This window comes from Acyrthosiphon pisum, chromosome A2, assembly GCF_005508785.2.
Source record: "Acyrthosiphon pisum isolate AL4f chromosome A2, pea_aphid_22Mar2018_4r6ur, whole genome shotgun sequence".
Lineage (NCBI taxonomy): Eukaryota > Metazoa > Arthropoda > Insecta > Hemiptera > Aphididae > Acyrthosiphon > Acyrthosiphon pisum.
The window spans coordinates 8,145,829-8,160,666 of record NC_042495.1 but is presented as its reverse complement, the minus strand read 5'-3'; the positions used below and the strand labels follow the sequence as shown (position 1 = coordinate 8,160,666).

The window sequence follows — 14,838 nt, the reverse complement described above, 5'->3', positions numbered from 1 at the left end:
TGCAAATGCATGTGTCAATAAAAAAGGTAACCTATTTATTTTTACCTATATTATAATACCTATTTATTACCGTTGTTTTTAGTAGGTAGATATATTTTATAATACTATAAATAAATAGATTTATTGCATACGTAAATTATGTTCAAGCAAAATAAAATTGAAGATACAAGTTATACAACAATAATAAATTGTTGACACCTCCAAAACTTGGGTGTATTGGATAGAAAATATTATTATAATATAATCGTAGAATCCTTCGAAATCCCAAGAAAACACCACGGGCCTCTTTGTAAATTAATAATATAATGTATTTTCCCATACAATAATAATATAGTATTAGTATATAACCATAGGTATATTATTACTCGTGCAGTATTATAATATTATTTTATTATGTCATATTTTTTACTGTACGGTCAAAAATCACTGATTTACATAATAATAATAATAATATCGTCTGGGCAGAGTGCGTTACGTAGTATAGCCGTATAGGTATATAGTAGATATGACGTTCGTTGGTACGTGACAAGTGTCTAATATATAGTAATAATTCCGGTCAACACGTTTATTTAACTGTGTTTAAGTCCTGCTTATATATACAGATAATAAGCGTATTGGCACATACTATTATTATTATTATTATATTTGCATACATGTCATAATATAAACATATTATTATAATTTGAAGCGCGCATTCGTTTAAAAGGGTCGTATGTTACTGACGAACTTATTATACCTTCTAAAAATCTATATTATACAACAATAATAATAATAATAATAATATAAGTAAAAAACAAAAATTAGACAAACTGGTGGGTGACTTGGGGCACTCCTCGTTACAAATTATTGTATTAGTCACGCAAAAACCATTCGGCATAAATATAAATATAAAAAAAAATTAGTTATATAGGTAGATGCTTTTTTGAATATAAAATGTAATAATGTTAAACATTACGAAACAAATATAAATAAACACGACTTGCAGTAAAACAAAACAATATTCTATAGTTCTGTACAATGTTTAACTTTTCAAATCATTTTGACCCACCATTTGTAGTCGACCAATACAATGACATTGGCAAAACAATTCTGGGTTTTTGAAAAACCAATTTGATAATTTGCTTGTTCACAACTATTTTACAAGGTACCTACGTGAATTTAAAATTCATATAACGCACTAGGACCCGATGAAACTAGATCTTCCAATTGTACACAGACATCACCCATATAATATTATTTATAATATACACACAATTTTTGCGTACATTATAGTCGTATATGGTACGATCTTCGTCGCACCGTCGGCAGAGTCGATTAGATCACATCCATAAAGCAAATTTATACGAATGTGTACGACGTGCGTGTACCCATCATAGTATAATATCTGCGTACAAATTATACGTATCTATCAATAAAACACACGCACGCGACCTTTACGTGGTAGTTATCGTGCGCAGGTTGTGTACGTTTGTATTTTATATTATTATCATTATTATTATTATTATTATTATTATTATTATTATTATTAGTATTATTATTATTACTACGTTATGACGCCCACTCGTTAGGTCGTTGATCTCGACCCGGGAATGTACATAATATTATTATTATTATACTGCCTATATCACTTGTTGTACGTGTACGGGTGTATATACATTATACGAGTTGTTTGAACTCTGCGAAGGCGGCCCACTTCGCGTTTTTCCCCTAAAATTGTGCTAGCCGGCCCACATTAAATTCACGGAGGGTTTGCCGTTTTTTTTCTGCTGATTCGTATGTGATTCATTATTATTCGTACTTTTATTATCATGCCAGCGTATATATTACACGTCTCATCGCCACCTGTTGAATTTTCGATTCCCTGCAGATCCGTTACACAATCACAAAATAATAAATTTATCAAACATGTTTTTTTTTGTCATGTCGAATTTCTCGTGAATAAATTACACGAATACAAAGATTGTGCGACCAGAGTATAACATAATGTATGTAATACGTATTATACGATTTTACTCGCTAACTTCGTTATATTGTTTGGTCTGTGGCCAGTTCCAGATGGTGCCAGTCAATTACGATTTTCAACCGAGTGTTTACATAATAATGTGTGTTATAGCCTATAGGTATATGGTATATTATTATTATTTTATTATGGTATCGAAAATATAATCAAATTCTCGAGTGCTTATATTATTATTGTTATTTCAGACGTTATAGATTTTTACAGAATTTTTACATTGCATTATTATAATTTCTAATATACAATTTATAAATTATGTAGGTATACCTAGAGCGTCTATAGTATGCCTACAGTTCCCGTGTTTTTTTTATAAAGGTATTATGACCGTATACTGTATAGGTAGGTATAATGTAGGTTGTGGGCAAGTGAATTTTTTTTTATTTAGATGTTCGAGTGGGAATCGTTTTAACGGTCGCATAATGGATAATAATAATGCATTATACGCATTATATGATAATGTCTTAACCGTATATATTTAATATTTTTGTGAATTTTCACGAGTCGTTGCAAACCACGTGAAACATGACGGCTAATCAACAATTTAAATAAATTGCACTGCAACTATCTTCAGGAATATTATATATTTTATTACTGTCGCCCCCGCCAAGTACCTGCAATAATATGTTCGACTGTAACCCGTAGGCGCGTGACAAGGGGCTTAAAACGTATGTCATGTTCTTATATTATTTAATGGGATGTATAATATGCAAATACGCGTGCTATAATTTCATTCCGCACTGTCGACCTTGCCCGTTTAATTCGTGTAGGTATATTTCCGATTTTGTATAGGTGAGAAATAACAATAAAATCTTACGATAATGGAATAGGTAGAAAAAATACTTATATAAAACCACTGTAAACTATTTTCTGCAAATCTAAAAACCTACACATCGATTCTGGACCGCGCAGAGCGTCGAAGATTCAATTAAATCCAATACCAAAATGTAATAACTTCATACTACAATGTATATGATAACTAATAACAATAGTGTATTAATCATTAGTAGAATATATTGGTCAATATTTTGAATGACGTGCCACGTTTGGAGGAAAAATGATAATGAAATACGCTAGTCGTGATTAATTATTTGTCGTGTACAAGTAGGCATATCGTTCGTTGCGATCATATTTTAAATTGCCCACGATATAGTAATACAATACAATTAATATACGATAATATTTGTATATTTTTGGTCAAGCGCCACAGCATGACCTCGTATGCAAAACATAATGCATCTTAAAATTCGAACTGAAAACGGACGTTGGTACATAATTATAATATTGAATTATAGTGGACCACCCGGAGGAGGTCCTAAAGTTTTGCACAGGTCGATTCGTTTCTATTACTGCGTTATTGAAAGATATACAAGACGACTAATACGGCAGAAACGTATTATTACATTGTATTATTATCAAGTATAGGTATATTTTGTATTTTATATTAAGTACGCGTATAACTTGTACTATGTTCTATTATACATATAGTGTTAATATACATTTATACGAATATTTAGGACACGCGCAAATGACATTCGTGTGATCCGGTGCTGCACATATAATAAAGTTATAAGATATTCGACCTTTAACACAGCGACAGAACATTAATCATTTTTGAATAATACACAATATTTATCAACATGGTGCCGTCTTCTCACACAATTGGCATGACATTTATTTATAATGACGTCACGCGAAACCGTATAATCATGCTCGGCGCATTGTAGAGAGAAAGCTCTATATATAAGAATTTTTTTTTGGACACCCGCTCATAGTTTGTTTTTTCTTTCGAAAACGTGATCGTATTTCGTAATCGCTGCATATTATGATAATACGTACCCTTATAGACTGTTAATCAGCTAATGAAGGCAATTAATTAGGATCAACGTGTACTGCAGTTGTTTCTGTGTTTCGTGTACTTAAATCGGGGATGAGCAACTGGTGGGCATGTAGGTACCTATCCTTTTTATGCAGCACACAGCCACTCTTTGTCTCAAATTAAAAGTGTTAGACATCTTAACTGAGAATATATGCAGCAGAGTAAAATATATAAGGAATGATCCGAATACAATCCAGTCCACTGGATATATATTATATATAAGTTTTTAAAACTGCTGATAATTCGATAATTTGGAGTTGCCCATCCCTATTCATTAGAATATAAATACTAAATAGACATAAAGTAAAATATGTACCGACTTGAAATAATATTATATATTTTGTACTTTTTGTAGGGGTGGATGACTGTTTTTACAATCCATTTTTGATTCTTGACTCATCGTGCCCGATTTATCGTATAAGCCAAGATCAAAAAAATGAAATGCAATGAATAAAAAAATGTATTATTGTTTTCTTTGTTTTCTTCATTGGACAAATGGTGATGTTTTCACATTTGGTATTATATCGATGGTAGACTTACTTACACAAACCCACTGCAGGCCACAGTTGAATGCGGTAAAGCCAGGTTTTATAACAAGTAACAACTACATTTAATAGACGTTTGTTTTCGATGGTTAACTGGGAGTAGTCAGTGGGGTACGACTAACCGATACAATTTTCGCATTTTTTCTTTAATCTGTATTTTCTCTGATAGACGTGGTGTTTCCAATTTAGACGAGAGTTAAAGTGCATTCCAGGATATTTAGCTAGATCTTTTTGTGAGATTGGTGATTGATTAATTGATTCAGTACTAAAATTGTATATGATATTATGTCATTGCATTTGAATATTTAATATCATCAATCCACTATGCGACAGTACTACAGGATACATAATAATATTATATATGACGCGAATGCCATAGTCATACTATTACTTCGACGGGGTTAGATTGTTCTGTTACACAACATCGCACGCGCGATATCGATACATACTATTATTTTGTTGCTGCATGCGTGGTGTTATTATCTATGCATTCATGCTGCATAATATGTAATATTATTATTATATGGTTATTGATCATACATATAATGTATGGTCAATTCATTAAGACTTTCCAATGGAAGGGGCGATGATCGATAAACATAAAAAATAAAAAGTTTTGTCATGTAGGTATGTACCTATAGGTACTAGACATGGTACTTGGACGTTTCGGCGGAACCCTTGACCACGCCTCAGCCCCAGGAATTAGAGCAAAGTCCTGTGGTCGTGATTAACTCCAGGCGATTTTACTGTTCGCGTTTTATTTTTTTTCTCCTCCATTCTCTTGCAGTCCAGTCTGACAACGCACTGCCTATGTATATATATATATTACACAATAATATACTTATAGCCTTATCAGAATCATTTTTTTTTTCTTAACATATACCTCAACATGCTGCAATATACCTACCAAAAGAAATTCCTAGACAAACACGTGTACGGTCATAATAATATAATGTAATTCAGTTTGTGATTTTTCGCACATACGCTTTCACCTTCGTACAACTGTTTTCATGGCCAATATAACATAGCTGTACAGTGTCTACATGTATTATATTATATCGTTATGCCCGTGTGAAGAAATGGCCACAGTTATTTCTTGGGATCTAATTACGCCCACACACTGTATGCATTTGTGTTAAAAATATAGAGTACTCATGTTGTATAACGCACGCGCATTAATATGTAACCGGTTACGGAGCACATACAAAGTTGTAATGTTCTTTTATTTTTAATTTTTCATTTCCTAATCAATTACAATAGGTAACATAATATTATGTTCGTATCATTCAGGCGTACGAGAAATTACGGCTGTGAACTTGACGAGCAAAATCATTAAACAGTAGTTATTTTACGATAAACAACAAAATGATATAAATTCTTTTAGTTGGCCTTGGATTTTTAATCGTTTAGAAAAAGAAGATGACAATTATACTAGATGATCGAGTACACATGATTACGGCTGGAAAAACGACCAAAGTATAGAAACGATCTAAAATTGTTCACATTTTAAACATTTAGCTTAAATTTTAAAACTTTATATCAGTTATATCAGTGATTTGCTATAAAAGTCAACAGTTAAACACCTAACGTATACGGGCACAGTGCATCAGTGCTATAAATCAAATTATATTATAAAACTTTTAATTCATATTAATAATATAAACTATAGTTAAAATATTTATTGTTTGTATTGTTCTATAAGCAACAATTGTCAATTACAATATTTATAAATTCAAATCCTAAATTATATTTGAACGAAACGGCATATTATTAATTTTTTTATGAAAGTAGGGTTTTACACTGTTGTTATTTAGTTATTAGTTATTACATAGGCAATTTGGGTTACTGAGAAAAATTAAATAAACTAACTATTGAACAACGTGATTATTATTTTTTTTTTACGTAAAGACTTTGTATAATATAACAACCTAATTGGTAATTAAATATGAAATACTAATGATCAGTAACGCAGTTACATGTGCGGGAATTTTAAGACAAATCAACCTGATTATAATATATTTTCTAGACTCACAAACAGTTTTTTTATTATTTCTTTAACTTCCTGATTCTATAAATAAATACATGTGTGGATATAAAAGAATTTCATTAGTAATTATAATTCTGTCTACACTATGAATTATGAAATACATTATAATTATTTCAATATTTAGTTTTTCTTTAATGTTTTCCATTTAGGTATATGTAAATTAATGATTTATTATTCTATTCTATATTGGTTTACGCCTTTACGGTAACGGGTTAGGTAGCTTTGGAAATAGAAACTTATTTTATACTTGAACTATTAAAATTAAATATTTTTCATCGTATTGTTTGTGCTATAAACGAAAAAAATTATAATTTGTCTATGTACCCATTTTATATAATATCTAGGTATATACCTACATGGCTACATATCCATATATTATATATTTATATCGTATTCGAAATATGCAATGCGTTCTATAAATAGATATAATAATATATTTAATAGTAAATCGGCCACGGGTGAACTTTCAAACAAACAAGTATAACTAACATTCTTGCGGTCATCGCTTATTGAATACTGGTTAACAACAGATACTAGCGGAATGTGGATTTCAGAGTTTCTAGAACGTTTAGTTTTGCTTTTGAAGCGGGGAAAAAAACCAAGAAATAATTTAACAATTTTTTAAAATATACGAAGTGCCTATTAATACATAAGATATAAGTAATAAATTGTGAAAAAAGTAAATTGAAAGTTATATTTAACTCGACGCGTGTTTTGTCAAAGATTTAAATTGTAATTATACTTGTATGGTCGAAGGTACTATATACTATATACCTAGTACATTAATTGATATTCTGAATGAACTCTATTGAACTATTTAAACTTCTAACATATATTTTTTTTTTATATAGTCTATCGAAGTACTCATACACGCAAACTTGTCAATCATTGTAGATAAATCGAAAATGTTTTTCCTATAAATTTGGTGTACATATATTATTATAATATGCTCAGTCATTATTTTAGTATACAAGTATTACTTGTCGAAGGTCTATAATCTATAAACTAATGTGTGTTTTTAACAATTCCAAATCCAAATGTGTAGTACACCAACTTGTGTTATGTGATAAGTGTGATTGTAATCGATTTTAAACGATTCAACAGGTATATTTTACGACTATAATTTATCAAACTTGATTCGAATTTATGGCACAAAGAATGTACCAATGCTATACAATAATTAAGCGTTGCCTATTAATCTATTATTGTAAGTGATGCGAGTTCAGGGCATGATTGTTATTTTCCGCGCACTAACATCGATGATGCTTCAAGGTCGGCCGTCGGGTTTCAACCTTTATTGGAATGTTCAACCGGTTCTTCCGAGGTGACATTTTCACTATTATCGTATAATACCCGTTTACGTCTTTCCTTAATCGATTAATTTTACAAAAACAAGAAATGCTACAGAAAGGGTGAAGTTAACGTATTCAAACATTATGCAAAATCTACACAACAGTGCGCAGCATAATATTATATATTTTTATTGTATTATAATATTATTATGTGTATTGTCGGCATAATGATATTATATGTGCGCTGTGCGTGTAATACTGGACACCTTCTAAAATAAGCTTATACCTATTTATGTTTTTACGGATAAAGCAGTAGTCCATATACTCAGGTTTTGTGTAATTTGGCAGTATGTATCATATTGGTATACTTATATAACGTGGCTCGTAAAATTGATTAAAAACGAAAAATTTTGTTAAACATTATAGGCAATAGGAGGTTCGGCTCATCGTAAATATTTTAGGTTTCATGGGATGTGGTTGATCAGCTAGTGTAATATAATATAATAATATGCAATATAAATTGTAGTTGATAATATTTTATATAGTATTTGTTTATAAATGCATACAATTTATATTGTAAAGCGCTAGTTGACACGCATGACAAGGTGTTTGATAATATAATATATTCCCAGTAATGTAATATGATTTAACAACCTTGATAGATATATCTATTATATGAGTAGCATGTTCGTGAGTGACTGACTGATATGATGTATTTAGATCACACTGTACAATAACCATTCCGTTTAGTAACACAATCAATTTTCCTCAGCACAAGCAATCCTATATAGGCATGAGTCGTCGAATGTTAAACTTGCCTTCATGGACCTATTACCCTTGGCACTATAACTGAAAATATGTCCATCGACCATCATACATAATTTGTATCAGAATGTAGAAAGAACAAAATTAATTTCACCGAAAACAACGAACGTGAATTTTCACTTATTTCTTTAACGAATTTACTCACGCCATCGTCATTGGTTTTACTTTTGTTTTTCAACGAGTAAAATATAATAGTTATAGCCATATAGGTGTCTATCGCGGTGGAGTAAAAACCACAAATTTCGATTCCGCACAATGGGCCCAATATAGTGTACAGAACTTTCCACGGGATATGACTATAATATTATTATGTGCATTGGCCATTGGATTATGAGTTATGACACCCAAAAACCTAGTACGTAGTTACCTACGAATATAAATAATAACGTACAGGTATATATCTCGTGAACAATAGTTGTTTCTTTCACTCCATACATTTCACATATTATAGGTACGATTTAAATAGGTTTTTTTAAATCGTGAAATCATCGTGTTCACATAAATAACACAACGCGGTGGTATATAACTCTTTTATTAAGTACAGCAATGTATTCGGTATAATATAATAATATTATGTTATAGTAGAATTGAATGGTTTTGAAAATGTAATTTTGTTTACATATTATTATAGGTAGGTACACAGTATTTTTGACGCCATATAATTAGTCACCGGGTGAAAGATGAGTGCGTGCGGGGTGCGCGGTGCACGTTATACCAAATTATATAAATGAAAATCGTCTGAGAGACATGACGATTGCGAATCATTCTTAAATCATTTTCCGTAAATGAGACGTTCATAAATGGATCGAAACCGCGTGACGGAAGTGTCTTTCTTTCCCCCTTACCGTATATTTTATCCACGGCCCATTACGTTAAAAAAATATATATATACTTTATATTGTAATGTTGTTTGTACTCTATTTTTATTATATTTTATTATACTCTCCGCAACACCGTTAACACCGTTATTATAGCCGGCGTACATGCACTCGGTCTGTATCACACGTCGTCGTTTCACTTTCCATTGCAACATCTTTTCCTATGTATCGTATTTATATTATCATTATTATATTACTTTCGATTTTAGTCTCCGCACCCGTAAAAACAAGATCGACCAGTATCATCGTCATTATTTAAACTCGGACTTAATTAGCCATCGTGTTAAAAAAAAAATAGAAAACAATAAACACTTACCACGGAGTACACAAGCCAGCAACAGCACGACGACGGTGGTGGTCTTGTGGCTGGCTGTCATAGTTGACGCGCGCTCGCTGACGGGGTTGAATTTTCGCACTCAAGCAAGTTCAATAGGCGGCCTCCAGTGATACGTTGGCTGGACAATATTTTCGACTGCGAACCACTACACTATAGGTGCGGCCGGCGGACTTTTATTGGAAAACCCGTACACTCGGTGCGCAAGTGACATTTAGTTTTCGGGCGAACAACGAGTGTGATTAAAAAAAAAGTTTACAAAAACCGAACGAAAATAATATTTAAAAAAAAAAAAAAAAAAAACACTCGTATCAAATTATTTAATAATATTTTATTATATTCTATGTATAAATATACGTGTAAATATATGTATACGAATTACGGCTAAAGTAAAAAAAAAAAATTCGAACGATTATTATTAATTTTTTCTAATCACAAACTCGCGTTGACTCGTCCCAAACTACTGTTCACACGAGAGTGAAGATTGGACATAGACACAGACACTGTTGGGAGAGAGACGTCGACGCCGTCGTTGCCACCGTCGTTTGGGGAATGAGAGATGACTGGTGGTGAGAGAGAGAGAGAGGGAGACAGCGGCGAGAGAATGAGTGAGAAGGAGAGGCGCCGCATGTATACACTGCAGATATTATACAGAGGAGAGGGTCACTTTCTTATTCAGCCGGACCGCCATGTGCGTGTATGTGTGTAAATGTTTGTTTGTGTGAGTGTGTCTATGTATTTTTTATGTATGTGTGTGTGTGATTTGAGTGGAAACGAGAACGCGCCCCGGTGCGACTTGCACAAGACTTGTACAGCGCGACACAAACTACACCGCCCGGCACCTTTCATTTATCTGCCCGTTTATTTTTGTTATATTTTTTTTTTTCCAGTGATATTTGTATATAGGTACTATTATAATGCTGCAGGTTTCGGATGGGTGGGTGATTTTATTCTCCTTACCCGGTTACACGCGGTATGCATAATATACTGGATACATTAGTGGTATAGGTATATACCTATATTGGCTATTATATATGTGTATAATGGAAACATATTATACAATTTTATTGTTTTTGCTAGGGCGGATCGATATAGGTATACTACAGCTCATTGCCATATACCTACATTCCGCCGAATACTATATATTTATTTTATTATATAGATCCGCGATCTCGATAATACTGCAATATTATTGTTCCTGCATTATGTACACTATAATAATATATGTATACGGTAAGGGCGGAACCACAGACGGAGTTATGTATATAGGTACGCAATTATTGTGCAATATGCTAATATTTTTATATTATCTAGATATTTTTTAATATCTATATTATTATAGCTCTGTGCTTGTGTTAGTGGCCGGGACCTTTATTTTTGGCCAACAGTGGGTATCAATAATTATTGAGTTTTCTATTGATATAACGATAATGGATAATAATTATTTAAAATAAAAAAATTACTATAATAATTATAATTATATTTTAATATGTAATGGATAACTTCCATTAAAATTTAAAATATATTGTTTTGTAGGTAGGTACACCGTACACACTGTGTAGGTACAGATTATTATTTATTTTAATTATGTAGGTATATAATAAATATATTTTGTACCTACTAACAAAGGTGGGCATTAACTAGTTAAAAAGTTAATTTTTTTTTAACTTTTTAACTTAACTAGTTTAATTTATAGTTGAAATAACTTAGCTTTTCTCAGTTGACTTTAAAAAAATCCATCAAGTTAAAAACATTTTGAATTTTTTCGTTTATACGTAAATATTACTATGTCAGTATAAAATAAAAATAATCCAATACAAAACACAAACATTTCTGTTATTTTTCTTGATAACATAATTTTGTGTATATTCAGTTGTAAATTATATATTATACGATTTGCAATTATAAATGTTTTTAAAAAATTAATCATTTTAAATTATAAATTGACAATTGTTAGGTTTTAATGTTATACAACTTAATATATTATTCAATAGTTATATGATATAAAAAAATATATTTGTTAAATTATTAATTTGGGATGAGTACTTATAGTTTAAATTAGTAAATAATAGTAAAGTAAAAGTAAAAAGGTATACCTACAGTGTACATTATGATAAAAGTTCAATAAAATTGTTTTTTATAATTTAGAAATTAGAAACTAAAAAGACACATGCACTCTTTATGTAATTTACATACTAATTTAAAAAAAAATAGATCAACTTTTTTTAAATTGAGTTAAGTTAATATTTTTTTCTATATTAACTTTTAACTTAACGAGTTAAATTTATAATTAGTTAACTGTTAAATTTTAACTTATCGATCTTGTGTCCTCTTAACTTAACTTAACTTGAGTTAATTATTTTCATTAACTTTCCCACCTTTGCCTACTAATCTAAATATATTGACCAGTATTGTATATATTTTAGTATTATATAATACTGCATTACGTGATTATGGACATTTTGAGAAGATATTATTGGCTACAGTTAAAATAACTATGCTCCCAGAAAGGATACTGCTGTGGAGTGTAGGTAGGTACTTATTAAACGAAATGTCACTATATAATTTAACATACATAATACACTATTATTTTAGCGAGATTTTTTTTTTTTTTACGTTTATTTTTGTGTTCTACAAGTAAACTTTCAATAGTATTTTTAGGTAACATTGGCAAGATTTTGCAAGATAATTTTAGGTAGGTAATATCATAAGCACCCTAATGATGACATCCCTATCAGTGTGTATTATGTTCAAGCACTTTATCGTGTATAGAGTGATAGAGTATAGACTATAAAAATAATATGGTATTTTAGAATCAACCCTCTTGTGCTAAATTATAGGTACCACCAATATCTCTTAACTCAAGAACTTCTAGGTCATTTGTTTTTTGTTAAACTAGTTCAACAATGTATTATAGTAATATAGTATTTTGTTTTGTTTTTTCGTGTACACTGTTGAATGGATTAAACATATTGTTCCGATTTGAATAATGGACAATAAACTATATTACGATATTGAGCAATAGATAAATAAATAGGAACCTATCGAGTTTCAAATCTGTAACAAAATTATAGTATGTTTGACTTATGTGGCCCTCGACTTTGGCAATTGATATATGTTGTTGTTAAATGGATAGATTTTAGGTGTAATTTAAGTAATTAGATATAACAAAGCATAGCAACAAAGTATATCTTCAAGGATGTCAAATTGCTCAACTAATAATAGTTTTCAGTTTTCACTGAGCCTGATTAAATATTGTACGCTATACCACGGGAATCCTTTTGTAGAGTTTTTTATTTTCTGTCGAAGGCGTACACAATCAACAAACTGATTGAATCCAATTTAAATATATACCTATATAGTAATATAGTACACAGTCTTAACAGAAATATCTACACAGCAACCATCAATAATAATGTGTAATTCAATATTGCAATTTAATTGTAATTTGTAGGTAGGTATTGGCTGAGAAGTTTGAAAGATTAATGTAAAGATATAACATATTACGTATATTTAAATTAGAACGATCAAAATATCAAACATTGATTAACCACGAACGAAATAGTTCAGATGTAACCGACCATTAAAGTTTCTCACTCTTATGTAAAATATAGAAATCGAAAACATATTGTATACTTATAATATTGATAAAAAAAAAATAATAACTGAAATGAGTTATTTATTATTCATTACGTTCTGATAAAAAAAGTAAAAAAAAACGTTTATTTAAAATAAACCTAAACATGCGAGAATAATTCATTTGAGTGGTGAAATAATATAAAGGACGACATCATGCAAATGAATTTCACGTCTACTATAAGAAGAACTCGTTTCGCTCAGTTTTTAAATACAGTCTACCTACCTAAATATACACATAGGATATAGTAACTATGGTATTAAATGTATACGAACTTTGTAAATTTCTATAGATTTCTCATTATTTGCAAAGAAGACAACCTTCCAGCTGATTTAAAACTTGTGTTGATTTAGAGATTGTTTTCAGTTATTTTAATAATATATCATATCATTATAATAAAAACAATTTAACGAGAAGTCTAATAACTTTGAAGTTACGTGTTGTAGTTTGCTATGTATGTACGCGATTCTCATTTTTAATATACTTCAAAGCAAAACTAATGTAATAATAAAATATACATAATAATAAATATCTACATTCTTGGACGATAACTTTCTTTAACAGTAAATTAAGTTTTTTTTTACATAACAATTAACAATACTGTATACTGTATAGGTACATAGATTTAAATGCTTAATATGCGCATCCATGGTTTTCCACGCATAGAGATTTTAATTATTATATTGTGTACACAGTATATAATAATATTATATATATGTGAATATGTGTGGTTGAACTCATTGCTTGTTTATTTAAAAGAAACACTGGAAACGAAGTATTTAAGAAGAAATGAAACACAATTGTTCATGACAATAATAACTGTGTACTATTTAGGTATGTATACATGTATTTTATAGGTAATTGAGCGCTGGCTGCTGAATAGAGGTAGGTACCTGCAATACATTAAGTATTTTTTTCCGATTGTTATCTATTTGGTTTTTACTTTTTAGCCAAGTTTTCTGGAATTTATATTAAATTATAATAATTGTGTTGATTTGATTTTATATTCCGAGTAGAGCGTGAGAACCTAATTGATATAGATTTCATAACATGTAGTTAAATATATAAATAATAAATTATTGTTATCGTTAACATATCTAGGTAACATTAAGTGTGATACAACGCGTAAAAGTTTCAAAGGTATTTTATCTAAAAATATGCTTTTCCATTATGAACGAATAATAGGTACTCCAAAATAGCACAAACAACTGATTTAACCTACCTATAATAAACTAAAAATATTTTTAATTATTTCTTTAATCATGGTAGGAATTCGTTACGGTCACAGTGGTAAAAAGTTGTAAAATATTAAATAGGTAGGTATACCTACATATTATGTACAATCAGTATGAGATAATATTTCAAAAAACTTTCCACACTTTGTCCT

General features: G+C 30.2%; 1 protein-coding gene across 2 annotated transcripts in view; it reads right to left on the bottom strand.

Moving 5' to 3' along the window:
- LOC100166314 overlaps positions 1–10,341 on the bottom strand; it is a 48,817-nt gene extending 38,476 nt beyond the window's left edge. Inside the window, exon 1 of one of the 2 annotated variants that reach the window (XM_029490160.1) lies at positions 9,797–10,341. In XM_029490160.1, coding sequence (XP_029346020.1) covers positions 9,797–9,857 — 61 coding nt within the window. In that variant the 5' untranslated portion in view covers positions 9,858–10,341. The remainder of the gene's footprint in view (positions 1–9,796) is intronic. The other variant, XM_029490161.1, reaches the window with a different exon arrangement.
- Between the last annotated feature and the right edge of the window lie 4,497 nt (positions 10,342–14,838).